Source organism: Botryllus schlosseri, chromosome 15, assembly GCF_051294905.1.
Source record: "Botryllus schlosseri isolate E-star chromosome 15, Bs_hap1, whole genome shotgun sequence".
Classification (NCBI taxonomy): domain Eukaryota; kingdom Metazoa; phylum Chordata; class Ascidiacea; order Stolidobranchia; family Styelidae; genus Botryllus; species Botryllus schlosseri.
The window spans coordinates 23,026,071-23,046,473 of NC_137250.1; the positions used below are offsets into that span (position 1 = coordinate 23,026,071).

Consider the following 20,403-nt stretch of genomic DNA (forward strand, 5'->3'; position numbering starts at 1 on the left):
TTCATGGTACCAAGTGATGCTTTCACACCATATCAATGGGTGAAAACTAGTCGAATGCACCAGTCTTTCATAGTATTTTCAATGCACGACTGTATTCTATTGTGCGCTAAGCGTTACACCAATCGCGTCCAATCTGTTTCCAGTAACAGACCCCCTGCTTATTACTCGTGCAAGCTAGATCCTCTTGAAAAGGCGAATCTTAATACGACATCAAATCGACTGAGTAGGCCTATAGAGGTGGACGCAATTCTTATGCATCGGTGTAATAAAGAACTTATCTGCGCGGGCTACTTAATTATTAGGAATTGGCTAGTACTCAACACAGTTGTTTTGAAAACAGTACAAAATATGCACTGCACTGCACAGAGAAGATCGCTAGAAGCACAAATAAATTTTTTCGAATTTGTTTCGCAAGAAATTCGGCATACATTACGAACGATCGCTCATGAGAGTGAGAGGTCGCGACCCATGTTTGAGTCACGACCCATACTTTTGGAGCCACCGTTATAATCGCTTGTGTATCTTGATTTATTGAATTTAATTTCAATCGCTGTCGTGATTCATAAACATGATTGCCGGTGGCCGAAATCGTGGTACATTTTCGACCGGTTAAATCAACAATTTCAGCATATAATGAAACTTATGCCACTCGGTTGACTGATCACTATTTACACCGCACAATGCGTACAATGAGCTCATGATATGCTGACGAAGCGAAGCTTGCAGTCCTTCTGTAAGCACTAAGCAGCTCAGCTTAGCGAGTTTGCGTAATTAGAGAGCGATTTAGGAGTGTATTCAACGATATTCGCCGACGAGCGGTAGTCGAGTTTATTACTAATAGTTTTATCCTTTCAAAAACACCACAAGAATGCTATAAAATGAAAAGATAAGAAGGTGTATGACTATGACCTGAATCCATTTAGTGTGCTTCATTAATTAATGATGTAACGACTGTATCCCAGATATTGTTCGCCTATATCGGTGGACATGGAAATGATATAGATAGGAGACAAACGTTTTTTTACTGAGGATGCCGTTTGAAGTTATGAGGCAGGTTACATAGTGAATACCTACGCAGCGTTGGGATACTAAACACATTGCGAGATCAGTCGAGTTCATAGAATGTAATGCATAAGTGTTGACAAATTCCAGGATCATATTACCATCCGGTAGTTAAAAGTTGCGCAGGATTACGAAAGACTAAAACTAAAGTATCTCGGCAGTGCAGCAACATATCGGCGCGAGGTAAATTACCATAGAGGCTGTAATATCGAGATGAACAGGCAAAAAATGCTGGCGTACAGCCACAGCTCGACTCCATCGAAATATATTTCTAAGTGCAGTCCTGCTGTAAATTTCTTTGCCTAGAAATTCGTACATACCATAAAATATATGCAGCAGTTAGGAAGTGTCTAAAATGGTGCATCCCGATAAGGCTTCGACCGACCGAACGTGTTCATGCAGAATAAATACCAATTACATTCCACTGAAGCTACTTTATCTATTTTTCATTGGCGGTAAGAAGATTCGATCCTAACCTGCCGTAGTTAGCTAGCAGAGATGAGCGGATTTGAAATTTCTATGTCCTAATCCAATCCAAATCCGAACCTTCAAATCCTAATCCAAATCCTAATCCATAACTTTTTCATATTCAAGTCCTAGTCCATGTCCAATCCTAATCCGATTCCAACGGGAAATTCAGAAAAAAAAACTAATTTATGCAATGGGGGGATTCGAAAATTTTTTTTCACAGCCAGCGATTAACTAGATTCAAGATAACCTAGTAACCATAAGTACATTAATAACTGATCTGAATAAAGTTTGTCGCCATTCGCCACACGACATTTCAATCTTCCAGAAAATAGGTAAATCCAATCCAAATCCTAATCCGTTCTGAAAAACTGTCTAATCCAAATCCAATCCAAATCCGACAAAATTTCACAAATCCTGTTTTTTCAAAACCTAATCCTAATCCATGCTCATCTCCGTTAGCTAGTTATCTAACTTGACCGTGTCACACTGATTCTGTCATATTTATCTCGCAGGTCAATCATGCGCAACGACCTATCGTTCTCTTTTCATGAGACATTTGGGGATGTCAACGCAGCAAACTGGTGTAATATGGGCGTTTGAACGTGTCGTATCGGTCATTATCCCCCCCTTTATCGGCGCACTATCTGACAAAAGTCGTCACCCGAAAGCGGTTCTAATAACATTATTTTTGGTAGGGGCTGTGACGCTGTCTTCCATGTATTTTGTGCCACAAGAAGAGTCGTTGAACCTTACCAATTCGAATGTTTCTGCCTCTGAAAATGTAACCGCAGCAACTCACGTCGACATTGAAGAGTACGGACAGACATTTTGGTTGCTGGTAGTCCTGGTGTTCGCTTCTTCGTTTTCGGTGGTGGGTATTTACCCAGTACTGGAATCTACCGTTCTTGGTGTTCTGGGGCCTCAAAATCGCTATAAATTCGGACATCAAAGACTCTGGGCGTCTGTAGGTTACGGCGGAGCGGCGCTGATTGTGGGATACTTGAAGGGTATGGTTCTATTTGAGACATAGCACATCTTCTACCAATAAGGGCCAGGAATGAGGAATGTGATTATTTACGGGATGCGATGCGCTGCCAGCCAAATGCAATAAAAGATTGTTACCATAATATTGAAGAAATATTATGTCTTATTCTATTGGTATCGAATCGGAAATACAGTTTTGGTGATTTATTTATGATATATCATGGGATGGCCTATTGGTCAATAGGGCTATAAGCATTAGGCACTCGTTACCTAAACCGATTGATACGCTGTGCGTCCAGTCATGCCAATCAGATCCCCTGGAATTCATTGCTGGGTTTTGACGATGTCCAGGAATATTCACATTGAAATGAACCCGAATATTTTCTGCTGGCTTTTGTCAGGGGTAATCGTCAACAACTAGTAGAGATTCATCATCATGATGATTTTATTAAATTTATTATCAAATCAACGCATCACCAGATTGCGTTATAATGAAAAGAGAGAAGGGTGCCGAAACGACTTGTAGTAGTTTTTTATTCAGACACTCACCTTGGCCTACAGCATGTAAATAAGAAGCATGCACACTGGATATAAGAACGGATTACATAAAAGGAAGCGACCAAAATCAATGCTGCACGTGTCGGTAGGCGAGGTCGATGTTTCAAATTATGGTCCGGTAATCTTGAGGGCTGACTATATAGTATTGATTCAGTAGAAATTGCTTGTATTTTGAAACGAGCATTTTGTTGGCGATTACCTTGAGTGTCAGCCGTATTTATCCGGGTAATTATTTCATTAGGAATATACTGTTCCGTCGTATACTTAAGCTCTGTACCTACAAGAATCTTTTCAAATAATCATTCTGGCGACGTTTTTAGATCGATCGGCTGAGAGTATCGGAGACATGACTGGCACTAACCGAGCTTTTCTGTCCATGTTTGCCGGAGTTATGGTTTGTTACTGCTGCGCTGCTATTGTATCTGCGAAACTTCCCGTCAGAGTAAAGAGAGACCATGAGGGCTTTCGATTTCAGGATTTGAAGGTAAGTTTGAACTATCAGCTGATAGTTGTGGCAATGTATCAGAATATTGCAGATCAGCAATACAGAAAATAACCCTGCCATTTAGATTTTTCTGAAGAAACCAGACGCCTGCGCTTTTTTGGGATTGCTTTTCTTTTATGGGATTGATAGTGCTATTTTGGAGATCTACTTGTTTTGGCTTGCCGAAGTAAAATTTGAAACCCCCAGTTTCATATTAGGTGAGCTCTATAGTGTGCTCCCGCCTCCCTCGAGACGAAATCACCCAACATTTGTCCCATAGGTATGTCAATATATAGTTCCATTTTATATAGCCTACTTCACCATTCCGTGTTAATGCATGATATAAAACGTTTGCTATAGGCCTGTATACTTGTAGGACTGGGAAGTATCGAGTATCTGAGGAATTCAAGTCGAGTCAGATATTATCTTATCACGACACCACAACATTATGAAAGATGTGGAAAGTTGAAATATGTAACTTTTATGCGACCATTAGAGAATGTATTACCAGTTTTGCATCACATTAAATATTATTTAGTATATTTGCAACCATCTATAACAGGGGCGAGTACGTTCATTGGCGCTGCACTTGATATTCCGTTCTGTCTGGCCGCCGGCTATTTAACCAAGAGATTCGGTCACAAGACATTACTTTGCTTTGGACTTGGCGTCATGGCGGTAAGAATGAGAACTGCGATGTCTATGATTGGAATTTCGTAATTTGAAGCGACCTTGTTATCTTTATTCAGCTCCGGACGTTTCTGAGTGCAATTGTGGTGAACGCGTGGCAATTGGTCGCCACTGAATCATTGCGCGGTATCACGTGGGGACTCATGTTTGTGGTGATATGTTCGTACACGTCAAAGCTCTCTCCTAAAGGACTTGAAGCGTCGTGTATGGGAATAATGCAAGCTTTTCTGTTTGGCATAGGTTGGTTCTTGTAGTATGCTGTATCCGTGCAATTTACAATGAGATTTCAATGAGGTAGGGTCTGGTTTCGTGTATCTTGGGTGTAAATTCACACCCGCAAAATAACGGGTGGTACAAGGGTGTGACTACACACTCGTTCGCTAAGAGTGAAGTTGCAGATATACCTTTCAATCACATAACTAAGTCAAGACGCATTACCACTTGATGTATTCTGAAAATTCGATTCCAGTTTCAAAATCACTCGCACCGTATATGCCGCCGAACGTTTTTACTTTGATGAGAAAAACTGATCGAGTGACCATCATCAACTTATTACAGCGTACAGCGTGGGTGCTCTGGCTGGCGGCGCCATTTTCAACTTAATGGGAGGTGAATTCCTGTTTATTCTGTGCGGGAGTGCGACCTTCGTAGCCACTGTGGCGTTTGGCATGTTCAGTTTTTTGGTGAAAAAGAAACCATATGAAATGAAGGTTCGTGCAACGTTTCTAAACTACATAACTGGTACTAAAAGATTCTTGGAGGCAAGACCGTAACAGCACTTCGTCAGCCCCCCCCCCCAAAAAAAAAAAAAACGTTGGTCTTGGGCCCCTCATAGGGTTTCGCCCCCAGACCCTTCACTTAGTTAGTCGTGTTTGCCGCGACTTGTAGCCGACATTTATTGTACTGTTTATTGAGACGCGTTACTTCACCTAAACGCGCGTATAGCGCGAAAATTCTCAGCATTTCATGATTGAATTGGTCAATATGATATGATTTTTTATCCTCCCTGCTCGTGATATCAGATTTGCCGGTAGAACTGAATGAGGTGTCTTGGAAACTGTAGGGCCAGTAAATTATCATCAAATATATTCGGCCGGTATAATAGAGCGCCCATTAACCCAGATATTTGGTAACACAAAATCGCGAAAGCGCGAATTTTTTTTTAAGTTCCAAAATAAATTTCAAAATAAAACACTACAATTTTTGTCAATTTACGAAATAATTTTGGGCCTCCTTTGAGCTCCCCCCCCCCTCATTGGGGTTTTGGGTGCGGCAGTCACGGTCCTGCTTGGAGGTATATATATTGTAATAAACCCGAATAGTTTCGGCTGACACTCGTCATAGTGATACGACTGTTCATATACAATGACCTTATTATTTCCATATGAATATCATTATTAAATTATATCTGATATCCAAAGGGATTCTTGCTCATCCAACTAGATATAGCCTGCATTTGGCAATAAATGTATAATTCCGTCGTACATACATCGCATAGCTTATACAGCTTCTATAAATCGACAAATTCATCTACGGGCCGACGATTTTCAGGCGCAATGCAATTATGAAGTAATTGCAATTGTAAGTATATGAATTGATCCCCTGTTTGATCCGAACCATCACTACTGGGACATATATTTCAATTCAGACGGCATTTTTGTGTCCTTTTCAGGATCCCGGTGATTGCACCTCTTCTCTTGCATTCGGAAAAGAAGTTGCTGAATCTTCAGCGGATGTTCTGTAATCTCGCCGAATTCACCGTGAAAGCATTGATATTGGTTGTTCGCACACCACTGTTCTGCTTTACGCACTGCCAGACATTTGGAAAATAAACTTAGAAAACAATTTATACGTCGATTTGTATGTTTATATATCACAAGGTTCATTTCTTTTGAGACCATATTTCGATATCTCCGGGTTTATGTTAAGGTAGAGGATATTGTTCAGTATATCATCTGTGTATTACATGGTTAGGAACATCTGCTTTAGACTCCGGTCCTTGCCCGCATACAGCTATAGCGAGATATAGTCCGTATTTTCATCCAACCGAAACACAAAACAAACTGACTGCAAAAACGATCACACGGTAATATACACATATACGCATGCACACTTGCACAGTATTGATTATGGTATGATTAATACGACATTGGAGGTGAACTATAGTCTGATCACACCCGCATCAAACAAGCTCACCGTCTTTGTATTATCAGTTTCTAAAAGCATTGAAAACAATTAAATGATAATACAATATAAGTAAAGCAATGTCTGGGAGAAGTAGGGCAACAATGTCAATATGACGATAACAGGTAAACAACTCTTATATATATCTTTATTATACTTCATATTCATCAATTCTTGGATTCGTTGTGGTAATGCATTCCAAGTGATAGTCCTGTATACAGTAGATCTCTTAGGTTGCTATTCGGTGCGGATAAGCAGAGTTGGACAACTATAGAAAATGTTTATTGTTCAGCTTTTCCAAATTAGATTAGAATGACTGAACCCGCAAAGAAATGGAATTAAATTCCGAATAAGAAGGAAATATAACAAATGTCAAATTCATTGCATGTCAAATCAGAGTCCATTCTAATTAGCACAAGAATAGCAAATGTCTGTACAGCAAGCTTGGCTCGTTACGCACGACACAGTTCTCCCGTTGCATTCTCAAGAAAACGGGATATTAGATTGGCATATGTAAACCACTCACAAATCAGATTTGAATTAGTTAACTGGTATTTCGCCCTAATTCGTCTGATTTGACATGTAAAATTAACTACTTTCCAAGTAGTAAAGGAGGTAAATAGCTACATGCATTTTCCTTGGACGTGGATCTTGTGTTGTGGGATCGAACATCTCTAGTAGGTATGAAAAATAACACTGGTCGACATGATTTTTGTTTTTTGGCCAAAATGATGACTATTAGGTCAATTTTCGTACGCTGATTACGCATATAAAGTCGCTTTTTTCCTATCACGTCAAGATTTTTTATAATCTGTGATTTAAAATTTCGCATTTTAGTGCTAAAAACAGCCTGTTCTGTGACGTATTCCTTGCTGTTGGGTCATAGCTATAATCATTGTGACGTCATCAGAGGTGGTCAAAGTACATACCATAGGTAGTCAAGTAGAAGTAGAAGAAATAGCGTCAATTTCTACTCAAATAGAAGTAAAAATAAATTTTTATAAGTATGAAAAAAGGTAAGTATTCTATGTAAAAAATCAGCATAAAAATCAATATCCAATTTGACTTGCGCAATACGACCGATTCCTCATGGGCCAGATGTCACGATTCCATTGCTTTCAAAGGTTTTACTCTCTCTCGTTGAAGAGTCTTTGTCCGGAGAATGTTCTCAGCATGAGTGTGGTGGTGATCAGCAGCTATATAAGTTGAATCAAGCTGAACTAAATAACTTTGTCATAAATTTGAATTTGCCAAATTAATCTAATCTTATTGTAGGTTCCAGATTAAAAGCCAAACATATGTACTTGGCAATGATACCACTGTTACTTGGTATATGCATCGTGATAGTGAATACACACGCTTCCTTGCGTCCGAACCCTCTTTAGTCTATATTGTGTTGATGTTCCAGGTCTCGTAGAGACATTGGGAACTGTGAATTGCGCCTCTTTATTTATGCACCAAGCCTAAAAGCTGTTTTGTCGCACAATACAAATCAATGTGCTTCTATCCCTGTAGCTGGTATGATTGGCATCAAGGGGTCTTTCGAGAATATGAAACTTTTGATTTCAAATTTGGAATATATTAGTCAAACTACTCTAACGTGTAAAGTTTCCGTTGATTTTGAATTCATAAATATGCTACTGGTTCAACTGTCTATGGCTACAAGGTATCCTTGTTCTATATGTTAATGAGAGAGTAGAAACCATTGAATTAAACGTAAGTGGCCGATGAGGGAGTATCTTATAACAGGCTTTAAAATATTTCAGAGCCTGCTCTTATCGACAGATCTAATGTTGTATTTTCACAATTATATATTAAACTGGAACTCATGAAAAAGTTATTAAAGGCTCTGATCAAAGAGAGCGCACGTTCTAAATACATTCACGAAAGGTTTCCTAACGTGAGTTAATACAATAGAGGGTGTATTTGTAGAACCTGAAATCAGAACACTCACCAAAACCCCATATTTCTTATTATAGGAAGGCGGAATTGGAAAAAAATACATGACTCTCTTTCTTTAAAGTTGCATCTAAATTTCTTGGAAATACTAAGGATCCTGATTAATTGGAGGGTTTAGTTTAAGATAGTAACACCTCAAATCCAATAAAGTAAGTTGAGAGCTTTGTATGATGAGTTTCGTATCATATACGGACCTAAACGGGCATAAGCGCCCTTAATACAGCCGTTTATGAGTAAAAAAAATTTCGATTTTTTCGAAAAATTGTGACGTGATGAGTAAATTCTGAGGGCAAATTCGGAATCAGCATCGTCAAATTAGATAACCTCAATTAATTGTTCAAAAAAAAAAATGAAAAATGTCGACCAATGTAATGAATCACATCAGGTAAACTCATTGAATGTGAATCTTGTATCATGCGTCAAGTATGCACAATCGGGAATAGTCTTTCCTTCATTCACAATCGTGTTCTCTGGCGTTGAGGTAATTCTTCAGCGACCACGGGAAATCCGTCACGCCCATCTCCACAAACAGGGCGTACTCATTGTAAGGATCCGTCCCGTAGTCGAACGCGAGAAATCGATTCTCGTTTCGTAAAGAGAAGCAGTGAGCCTGGAAGAACAGACACGATCACAAGCGCCGAGTTACGATGTGGCGCAACACGATTGACCTATCGATCTCGCTTCCCATGACATGCCGCCCTATTTCTAGTCGCTTCCTTTTTCTATAATATCTTCTTTACTTTCATTCAGTGTGCATGCTTCCTCTTTATATCGCCTAGGCCAAGGCGGGTGTCCGATTCCATAAACAACTCCTAATCGCTTCGACATCTTCCTTTCTTTTCATTGTATCGCATTTTTTGTGGTGTATTGGACTGATAAAATTGCTAATAAACCAATGATGATGATGATGATGATGATGTCCACCACTATAACACAACTACTATCCACATCTAACTTAATGCAGCAATAAATTTCACGCGATCGATCTGCAGTGTCGAATTTAGATTCATAAAATCATAGTTGAGTACCAAGTAACGACTACAATAACGATCATTTTGATGCAAGGTGACTACATAGTTCTTGAAGCAAAGACATCCAACGCTTTTGAATCCTTGTGCATTTCCATGGCACTACTTTATGAAACGATAATAAACTAAAGTTGGTGAAACTGTTGCACTTGCTCGGAAAATATCAATTAAAATCCGGCCAAGGAACTGTGAATGTCGGCAAAATGTTGACGACTTAATTCCGACGGCAACTGGTAAGACTGCCGTCACCTAAGCTACCTCGGTGTGGTATTATTACACTACGGATATTTCGGTGCCAGGACATACCAAAACAGTTCAAGTATTGACATAGATGTTCAACTGAAGTAAATGCTTTTAAATTTCGACACAATTTTGAGTAGGAGCAATTTCAAAGACGTGAAATAAATTCAAGGGGATATAAAAAGTGAATTAAGTAGTATCAGAAAGTCGATTTTGTCTGGGAGTCGAATACTTTTATCGTTTTTTTGTGGTATTTATGGTGTTTTTCGACTACTATGGTCATTTACACCAGGCCGATATTCTTCATTTTTTCCGTAACTGCCGACTTACAGCACGGCCCACTTCTAGGCTTTTTGTAAGACACCGCTTACGCGGATGAGGTGGCGAGGAGGAGCCTAGATAAACCTCCAACACTTCGGGATAGGAAATCTGAAGTCGACCTCGGTGTGACTCGAACCCGAACCCACTGGTGTTGCAGCTGCGGATTATACCACTGCGCTATCTCGCCGCCACTACTATACTACTACTACTACTACTTTTAGCTGTAAATCGGAGATGACTGCTTTCGCAATTGCAAGATTTATCTTTGCGACTAATGCAAAATGACTAATCAATTAATGTCGCTGCAAATGGTAGAATCTTCAAAAGTATATTCAGTTACTGTAACCAGACATTGCCAAAACAACTTCTACTCAAGTAGAAGTAACGACATAAATATATACGCAAGTACAAGTTGAAGTAGCATTTTCCACGAATTAGTTTTTCGAAATTGCTGGGTTAATGTTTTTGACTCAAACAAAATCAACAAAGACACTACAAATATGTTATAAATATTTTCGATGTATACTCAGTTACCATGGTAAGGGCTATTTCACCCAGTTCTTATGATAATTTCAGTCGTAAAAGTGATACAGACATATCCTGAAACTACTTTCTACTTGTAAAAATCTAAAGTGTAAAACAGTAAGAAGTTCTGCGTAAACTGTAGAATAGGAAGTACTCTACAAAAGAAACTTGAACTTGAATGCTGCATGCAAATAAGCGAAGTCTACTTGAGTAGTCTGAAAAAGTACAAGTACTAGGTTACAGACCTCCTCTGGCAATGATAAAGGGGATATTTCAGGCAGTGTTGGGATGACTCGAGTCAACTTTTTCGTATGACTAGACTTGACTCGGGTCAATTTTCAAAAATGACTTGACTTAACTTGACTTGGCGCTTCAGAATTGTGGATTGACTCATGACTCGGAGCAAAATTTATGCGCCAATTTCAAGTCATCAAGTAAACGGTGTCGATTAAATCACTGTATCTTGTAACTGTTCGGATTGTTCGCGATATGTCAGTGTCACTTGTGAGAGCAGCCAGTCATTCAGTGATTGTACGTCTCACATATCCTCCATTGTTACATCACAAATAAATTGAACGCAAACAAAATGATCACAGCTTACGTTGTTGTTGTAGTAGTAGTAGTAGCAGGGCCGTAACTGACGCACCCAAACCCCTTAATTGGGGGGGGGAGCGTGAAGGGGGCCCAAAATTATTTCGTGAATTAGCGTAAATTATAGAGTATTGTTTGAAAATTTATGCAACTTTTTCAATTTTTTTCGCACTACGCGCGATTTCAAGTTGCCGAATATCTTCGTTATTGGGTACGCTTCCTCCGAGAAAAAATACACAATATTTATAGAAATGGGCATATCGGCGTTGGCCATTACCTCGCCACGACGCACCAACAGTTTTAGGCTATGTAACATGCGACTGCAAGAAGTGTGCCAGAACGATCGGCAACGAGAAAACCTTGGCCGAAAAGGACTGCCCTTATGCTGACCGAAAACTTCGTTATATATACAAAATACATGTATGTTTAATAGTCCATAGGCGCCTAAATGACTGGCGCCTAAATGTTCCTGTCATGGCAATCTGAACTCCACAAGACAAATACCACCCCGCAGGGAAAAATTATAAGCCAGAGAAGAACTACCAATTTGAAATCGTGTGATCTTTTAGTCTACGTACGTTTGGGCGATTCTATATTTTTGATATAGCAGACAGCAGGTCACGAAATAATATCATGTAACGAAGTCATACCAACGGGTTCGCCCACCCGAAGATGTTTAATTAATATTTATGGGCTCTACAGCTTCAAATACAACTCACTCAGCTCTACCGATAAATCTGATTACGTGAGCAGAGAGGACAAGAAATTGATAGCAATATAGGCTATATGCAATTCCCGATCTTATTGACAGATTTTATCATGAATTATCGACATTTTCGCGCTTCGCGCTGGCTCACTGAACAGCACGACTATAATTTCGTGGCAAAAGCGAACAACGTGATGGAGGGTCGGTTTATCACCCTATAGAAGCCCAAGACTCAAGTTTTTTGGGGGGCTTGACGAAGTGCTGTTTCGTTCCTGCCAACGGGTAGCCTATACAATACACCCGAAGATGTTTAATTATTATTGAGGGGTTCCTACCTATTCAAACACAACTAACTCTGCTCTACCGGTAAATCAGATTACGTGAGCAGAGAGAGGATAAAAATTGTTAGCATAATATATGCAATTCCCGGTCATATTGGCCGATTCAGTCATGAATGATAGAAATTTCTCGCGCTTGGCGCGTTTAGGCGATAAAAGCTTACCCACCAAACGGACAACCAATGTAGATTATAAGTAGGTTTAAACAGCGTACAGCCTGAGGGGGGTCTGGGGGGGCGAAGCACCCCAGAACTTAGATTTATCATCCTATGGGGGGCCCAGGACCAACGTTTTTTTTGGGGGGGGCTGACGAAGCGCTGTTACGACCCTGAGTAGTAGATCAATCTAATTCTAATAGCAACGTATCTCTGTAAATTAGACGGCTCAGCGCCTATATTGCGCTGTGCTTACCTTTACCGGCCCTCTTGTGTGATTTCAATCGAACGAATGTAGTTTATGCGTTTATATTTTCACGGATGTGTAGATGGATAGTATATTGTATCATATCAATTTGCTTCACCTACTCGAGGCTTCGTATTCGATCCTCTATTTTGGTTAATAATAACAGACTGTGGCATGTAGCTATGCAGTTATTCACATATTTCATTAGCGATAGAAAGCCTTTTTGCATGAATATTTAACTTTATATTGGTTATTTGATGCAAGGTACACAGCCAATTAATCTGCCTGCCACACAGCTAGCAAAATGTAATGACTTTGAATCATCACTCACACTTCGAAAATTCAATTTCACTTGAATTGTGACATTGTTGTTTGTGGTATTCATGGTGTTTGTCGACTATTGATCATTTACACCAAGCCTATTTTCTTCATTTTTATTCCGTAAATGCCGACTTGTAGCACGGTCCACATCATCATCATCATCATCATCATCATCATCATCATCATCATCATTGGTTTATTAGCAATTTTATCAGTTCAATACACCACAAAATGCGATACAATGAAAAGATAGGAAGGTGTCGAAGCGACTTGGAGTATAGTCTATGGAATCAGACACCCACCTATGCCTAGGCGATGTAAAGAGGAGGCATGCACACTGAATGAAATGTAAAGAAGATGGTATAGAAAAAAAAGAAGCGACAAAAATGGGGTGGCATGTAATGGAAGGCGATATCGATAGGTCAGTTGTGGTCCGGTACTCACTTGCAGGCTTTTGAAAAGACACCACTTATATTATATGGATGAGATATGGGGTGGAGGAACCTAGATAAACCTCCAACGCTTAGGTAGGAATTTTGGAGTCGATCTCGGTCGGACTCGAACGATTGTGACGTGACTCGCGACTTGACTCGAGTCATAGCTACCTTTCAAAATCTAAATAGTTTTGACTAAATCGTTCAAGTAAAAGTTCAAGTAGTCTAAAAAACACAACTGCTTGAAGAACTGGTACAAGTAGGTAAAACCTACTTGAGTATTCTGAAAGAGTAGAAATACTTCGTTACTGCACTCTAATATAACCAAATTGGAACTAACCATAGTCAGTCGCTCATAGAAGCATGTGACCATGCCAGTCATATCATCACCAAATGTAATTCAGTGTCAGAGGTCTATGCCAGGTGCGTTTTCTATGAAATAATGGAGTGCTATTCTGTGCATTTCCTGAGTCGATTCATGTCGCGTCACAACGCAAAATTGAAAAGAGGCATCGACCCGACGTTCGAAGATTTTGTCGCCTTCGTAAAGTGTGAAGCCGGCGCCGCAAGATCTCCGATGGCTTAATCGAGTAGGCTACTCTAGTGCAGTTCCGCCCGGAAACTATTGTCAGTCCCCCGGGACAAGTATCAAAGCCCACAACGTCATAGATGGGCAAATTCGCCAAATTCACCTCGAACTCGCATGGTTGACTTTTCCGCTGTGTCCGCTGTTCATAAATATCTTACGTAGTGCGCTGTATTCCGCTTTTAGCATATTAGGAACTTTTCAAAGTCCGCTATATACTCGCTGGGCAATATTTCGCCTAATTGGCCTGGAACTCGCATCGTTACATTTTCCGCTATCCACTATATATGTAGATTCTGGTGTCAGCTTATTATTATCCAAGGCTATCAAATCATCATCAATGGGACATCTGCCACTAAATTCGCCATTTAATTCTTCTTTAGCTCGAAAGTATATATTTTCCGCTAATTCCACGTTTTAGAGTTGCTATTATGCGGTTAATATGCGCATTTCTATTGATGGCAATGGCCGAAAGTTCCGCTTCTTCCGATATTTCCGTCTTTTAGGAATCAGCATTTTTGACTCTTTACGATATTTTCCCGTTTTGGCTCCGATTTTCGCTGTTTCCATTTTTCCGTATATTAAGGATGCTAATTGTGGTGATTCAGTACATTTTGAGCGCTAGATGATGTTTATGCTGATTGTTTCTGATTACCTTTACGTCGTGACTATTAAATTCATTCCGTACTAGTTGGGTACGGCATCGTTTATATTCGTTGTACCTGCATCAACTCTGTTTTATTGCCGTGTTGTATTCAGATATACTAGCTTACTTTTATGTTAGTAAAAGCCTAGGAACCGATCGTAATGAGCTCTATCAAAGGACAAAGGGTACAACACTAATGGTTTGCGCCCCTGCTCACTTGCTCCTGAGCTACGGTATCGATATTCCAGACGGCATTATTGCGTCACAATTCCCAAACTGCGTCATAATGCACCATTCGAGGCCAATTTTAGGGGATTCCGGGGTCATGACTCATGAGTAGAATATGATCTATATTTTTGCAATCAGTACGGCGACAGCTTTCGAGTGATACTCGATTTGATTTTGTCCACACCACTGTAGGTCACTATATGGTTTCAACATACAACACACCAGGTCGATAATAAAAATACCCTAGTAAGGTCGAACGCTGATTCATAACATATTACGCCTGAGAGGATGCGTTCCGAAGTCAGTCAACTATGCCAACTATGCCGACTATGGGTTATTTTAGTCTAATCTGTCTTCAAGCGGTTTCCTCTGTAATGTTATGTGCTCGGCATTAGTTGCAATATCGGTCGAATCTGCAAAGTCTTTTGATCCAGCTGTTCTTGGGAGGATAGTAGCCATCCTATTCCGTCAGCTAGATAGATCAACGACCGAACAACTACACAACAAATCGATCTAACAAGGAATTATTCGATTTCATCTCGGCAGACTTGATTGCACTCTGCGTAGGGCATGGATAGTCTCCTTATATTCACGTTGTGCTGCATTATTACTTCTGTGAGCGGCCAGATTGGATGGTGGGGAGGTGCGGTATCACAAAAAAGAGGTTAGTTTTGCTCTAGTTTCCAAAACCTAATGAGATTGAGTAGTCCAAATCGAAATAGCGTTTCGAAATCCTTCGACAAAATATCTCACGCACAATGGAGGGTAGAGCAAGTTCAACCAATATGCCGAGTTATGTGAACAACTGAACATTGTAGCCTACTCTATATTTCAGACTGTTTCTGGCACGCGTATGGACAATATGGTCACTGTGACAAGGTGGCTGATGCCAGAGGTGGATACGCATTCAGGAAAAGACGAGTCAGGGTACAAACACCGGCCAGAAATGGAGGTTCTCCTTGCGCTGGTAGCGATCATGAATATGCCCGTAAGGATTCATGCCGCTATGTATATTACGCAGAGGTCGTCAGTAACGAAGCACTTCTACTTTTTCGCAGTACTCAAGTGGTTTTCCATTACTTGCAGTAATTACTCAAGTATAATATTTTGGAACTTACTTACTTTTCACTATTTTAAATTTTTCAAGTAAAAGTAGTATATTTAGCCAATTAGTGAGAGTAACTTGATAATTTCTGGCCTGTTTTCATGGAGTACCAACTAGAATTTAATTTTCGAAAAAGTTAAGTAAAGCCCGGAATTTTTGTAGTGCTTCGCGCAAAGTAAATATGAAGTGACAAATACATTTTCACGGAAGTATTGGTTAATCTAATTTGATTAGCGGTTTCCGTCTTGTGTGGTTCCGTTCACACCGCATTGTCGCCCATATGCCATGTTTCATCACAGTACATATGGCTCATCAAAACGTTTGGAACTACTGTTTCGCCATCTAGCATTTACCCATCGTATCGTAATCTAGCAGCAAATGGCGTGCCCAAATCTGGAAAAGTGGGGTCTGACTTTTTTGAGCGTATATAAGAGCTGTTTCGGCGGACCACCATCGAAGATTTCCGGACAAAAGGCATGAAATATATTACAGTACATGGCATTTCACGATCCACCATATTTGTATTAACGCACATTAATAGCGCAAAGTGTGAACACCGTATCCGATACAACTTCTCCGTATATTGCTCTTCATCTAAACTACGGGCCTTATAATACGGGGGAGGGCGCCATGCCATGATATTTTCTGAAACGGGGTGTTCAAGTAAACGAAAGATTAGAATCGCTTTTTAATAGCAAAACTATCATTCGCATCCCCTGAGCCGTCGAATGCTTATGCTCTCGAAATTCATACATCTTGGGATGCATCAATAGGAATCAAGCTTTCTGCCCACTTTCCGCATAGCTCAATTTGCAACTTTTGACTGTCCATGCGAACGTATTATGACTGTTCTAACAACGATTAACAGTTACTTGAGTAAATTCTACTTACTTGAGCCAATTCTACTTCTACTTGAAGTAGTTCTATGTTCCTTTTAAAAGCACTACTTCTACTCGCACATAATAAGATTTTTGCGTCGCTACTTTTACTTCTATACTTGAGTAGCTTTCCGGACTACTTTGACCACCTCTGATATTACGTCACATTTGTGCTATGACGTTAATTCCCTCTTTACTTAATATTGCAATGTGAATAATAACTTGCTTTAAAATTTTAGCCTGTACGTCAGAAGAATACACAGGTACCATCTTCGTCAGGAGTGTAAGCACTATGATAGGAGACGACTCCAGTTCCACACCAGACATCATATCTCTGTCTAGTACGACCACAGTGAGTCGCGAAAATATCACCCCATACTTGTATCTTAAACAATAAAATATGACCAAGACGGAATAAAATAAACACTCGTGACCACCAATCAAAATCCACTACGTTGGATTGGTTTAAATATTTATAATCGATTAAGCCAGGTCCTAAATATGTGGTGGACTTTGGAGAAAAAGGAGGGGTCGTAAGCTTTTGTGATTGTCCAGTGGCGGCTTGTCCTATAGGGCAACTGCAGGGCATTTGTCCCACCTGAAATTCTGTTTTATAGCAATGATTTATCATTTATAGACGCACAGCAATCTATATATATATATATCCCCAAGTCACGGCTAAAATTGCTTTCTTCTTGTGCTTTTGATTGTAAATGCCTATATATAGCAAAGTCTCTGCGAAATTCTAATTTCTTCTGTGATTTCGCTTTGTAAATGCCTAGTCGGGGCATGCCCAGGTAGCGCTCATAACAAGCTTTTCCTGTCTGTTCACTCAAAGGTGTTCACAATAAAGAAATGGTGATTTACTCTATTCATCAAATTACCGAGCAAGCGGAGCAACTTTGCGAGTTGCCCCGCCAGTGTGATGTAACAATGGTATCTATATCTGAACTCTGTTAGCGTCCAATGCGTTAAGTCAACCTTTGCTGGTATTGGTCGATTTTGAAGGTGCTTCGCGCCATGATGATTCTTGAAACTTGGTTTGTTACGTCTTGATGGTGATATTTAACACTGCTTCAAGTTTCAGTGTTGCTACTCAAGGATTATGGTAGTAATTTCGTTTCCGAAGCTGAGTGTGTGCTGATCCGTGATGTATCGCAAACAGATTTTACTCAAAAGCCGGTATTGGTCTCCATTGCTTTTAAGGATGTTCCCTACCGAGATCGGTTATGAGATTGGGCGCGGTATGTCCTAATGTCAGTATTGAACGCTGTGCCAAGTTTTAAGTTTGTCACTTAACTATGTGGGTGGTAATTTCGTTCCCTAAGTCGAGTGAGAGCTGACTCATCATTTATCGCTAACAGATTTTACGCAAAAGCCGGAATCGGTCTCTTTTGATTTTAGCAATACTCCACACCTATATCTGTCACGAGCTTTTGCACGGAATGTCTTGATTTTAGTATCGAACGCTGTGTCAAGTCTCAACGTTGACACTGAATGATTAGGGCAGTAATTTCGTTATCGAGGTCGAGTATAGCGGAGATGTGCGCTGATCTGACACTTACTTACCGCATTGCGAATTTCACGCAAAACCAGTGTTGGTCTTGTTAATTTTAGCCGTGCTCCATGCCGAGATAGGTGATGATATTTCGAGTGGTATACCTCGATGATACCATGTTACAGTTTAGCACGCAACTATACAATATACATACTTAACTTTAATGACAGATTTACCATGCTAATCATTGAGTGTCCAGTTCCCACCTTGAAACTTGTTACAGTGTTAGCTGACATTATTAAAGTGTACCAGATCAAATTTTGTCCCCTATTTCGTGATGGAACACCTTCAAAACCAACGCTGTCCAACATAGAATTTTGCGTAAAATACGTTTGCGGTAGCCTAGCGCGCAACTATATAATATACATACTCAACTTTAATGACAGATTTACCATGCTAATCATTGAGTCATTTGAGTGCCCATCTTGAAACTTGTTACAGTGTTAGCTGACATTATTAAAGTGTACCATACCAAATGTTTTCACCTATTTCGTGATGGAACACCTTTAAAATTAATGCAGTCCAATACCAACTTTCGCGTAAAATCTATTTGCTGGCAGAATTCGGTTTCGTTGCAAGTGGTCGTTTGATGATGACCAATGGTGATCTCTGTAACAAATGCTGCCGGTACTCAATTTAGTTACAAAGTATTTATGTTGAGGTAGTACACAATCTCAAAACCGCCATTCAAGTTTCACGTTGGCAGCAACTGCTGTAGGTGACTACCCTAGACGCTGGCCAAGAATTTGACAATCTCGCGACTCACGTCATCGAATCCATTATCGGAAAGAAAATCTCAGACAGTCTACAAGTAGATGCTTGTGAAACAAGCCTGGAAGATGCCATGCGCAAGCATAATGTCGTTACTTATTGTACTTATCATATCACTTAGAACATAAAGCGTCAAGTTGTTGGCTCTCTAAGCTTGATGTCGAGGTGATAAAAATACGCTTTCGGTTACGATTCAACTTCAGTTGTATAGAGAGCGAGAGATCGCTATGTCTGAAGCATTATCCTGTGAGCGACTGTAGGATTTTACAATCATTTCACACCTTTTTGAATAAGCGTTAACTTCGCAAAGTATTAGGGTTAGAGCAGAAATAAGTGGCAATTTGTTGGTATTCAAATCCCGCCGGTGGCGGTTCTGTTATTCGTTACTTATTAAATCTTACCAGCGAAATCCAGCTCTGCGGCAAACTGTGGCTGAGGTGTTATCTTGTCAGCAACCGCGGGATTTGCAACTTATTTCACACCTATTTGAAGTGATCGTTTGCGAGCGCGGTTATTATTGGTTTTCGAATCGCCGTCTACGACGACTCTGTGGTAAATTAATTACCAAAATATTACCATGAGAGTAATTCCTAGATTTAGCAAATTATTCGCGTTAGTTCACCGCCGCACCCATAAGAACCCCATGCACCTCCAGAGCGATCACTACTACTATTATTAGCTACATTTATCAAGGATAATAAGAAACTTCCGGTTTATATTGGTAATTTCGAATAGCAAGTCGGTGATTTTGAAAGGGCGGCCTATCCTTAAAAATCCCCCCTCTGCGTACGCACCTGCTTTGCTGTTTCACAGATGTGTACTGACGGTGACGACGACATTTATGATCAGTTTGGACATCTCTTAGCGCGCGGCAACTCTTGTGAAAGAAAAAGAAGGAGAAGAAGAGGAATATTGCGTACAAAAAGAGTGAGTTTGCAAATCAATGATTTAAAACATGACATTTAGTGGAATCATGACATGACTATTTTATTGATTTGATATTCTCAAATTACCGTCTTAAAATCATTCTGTCAGCAGTGGCGTGGCCAGACGTTGGAGCAGTAGCTCTCAACCGGGATCCGCGAAGAATTTTAAGGGGGTCCGCGAAGCCTTTAAATTTACAAAATAGTTGATTACCTAATTCGTATTTTTTATATTAGGAAAATCAAGAGGTAGTTTCGCTTCATTACTAGTAAAACTCCAGAACTCACATCAACAGAATAGCCTTTTGAGATGAAATATCCTACTGTGCAGACTCATTTTAATTGTCAAATTACCAATACCCTATACCGATACATAAATTTTGCTGTTCAGAGTTTATTTGTTGGGGTAG

The 20,403-nt window shown here is 40.0% G+C and overlaps 3 protein-coding genes across 4 annotated transcripts in view; all 3 read left to right on the forward strand.

Moving 5' to 3' along the window:
- Positions 1–20,403, forward strand: part of LOC145456710 (WD repeat-containing protein 19-like) — a 392,619-nt gene that overhangs the window by 181,791 nt on the left and 190,425 nt on the right. The window lies entirely within an intron of this gene.
- On the forward strand, positions 717–6,098 carry LOC145457067 (major facilitator superfamily domain-containing protein 6-like). 2 transcript variants are annotated; one of them, XM_080335225.1, is made up of 8 exons: positions 717–1,517; positions 2,046–2,540; positions 3,396–3,559; positions 3,645–3,777; positions 4,122–4,237; positions 4,309–4,489; positions 4,808–4,959; positions 5,922–6,098. In XM_080335225.1, the coding sequence occupies exons 1-8, from the start codon at positions 1,418–1,420 to the stop codon at positions 5,991–5,993; spliced, it is 1,413 nt and encodes a 470-aa protein (XP_080191351.1). In that variant the 5' UTR covers positions 717–1,417; the 3' UTR covers positions 5,994–6,098. The 2 variants fall into 2 exon arrangements, with proteins under 2 accessions (XP_080191351.1, XP_080191352.1); XM_080335226.1 differs by having other exon boundaries at positions 718–1,245.
- The window catches only part of LOC145456718 (uncharacterized), a 46,271-nt gene continuing 41,014 nt past the window's right edge, over positions 15,147–20,403 (forward strand). The window contains exons 1-4 of the mRNA XM_080334822.1: positions 15,147–15,422; positions 15,594–15,746; positions 16,981–17,093; positions 19,884–19,997. Of these exons, the coding sequence (XP_080190948.1) occupies positions 15,329–15,422; positions 15,594–15,746; positions 16,981–17,093; positions 19,884–19,997 (474 nt within the window). The 5' untranslated portion in view covers positions 15,147–15,328. The remainder of the gene's footprint in view (positions 15,423–15,593; positions 15,747–16,980; positions 17,094–19,883; positions 19,998–20,403) is intronic.

Bases quoted from the DNA above. Each gene is read 5' to 3' on its own strand.
- LOC145457067 (XM_080335225.1), top strand. From the start codon at position 1,418: ATGGTGCATCCCGATAAGGCTTCGACCGACCGAACGTGTTCATGCAGA. The intron at 1,518-2,045 runs GTAAGAAGATTC...TTTATCTCGCAG, and splicing joins TTATCTATTTTTCATTGGCG to GTCAATCATGCGCAACGACC. The intron at 4,490-4,807 runs GTTGGTTCTTGT...AACTTATTACAG, and splicing joins AGCTTTTCTGTTTGGCATAG to CGTACAGCGTGGGTGCTCTG.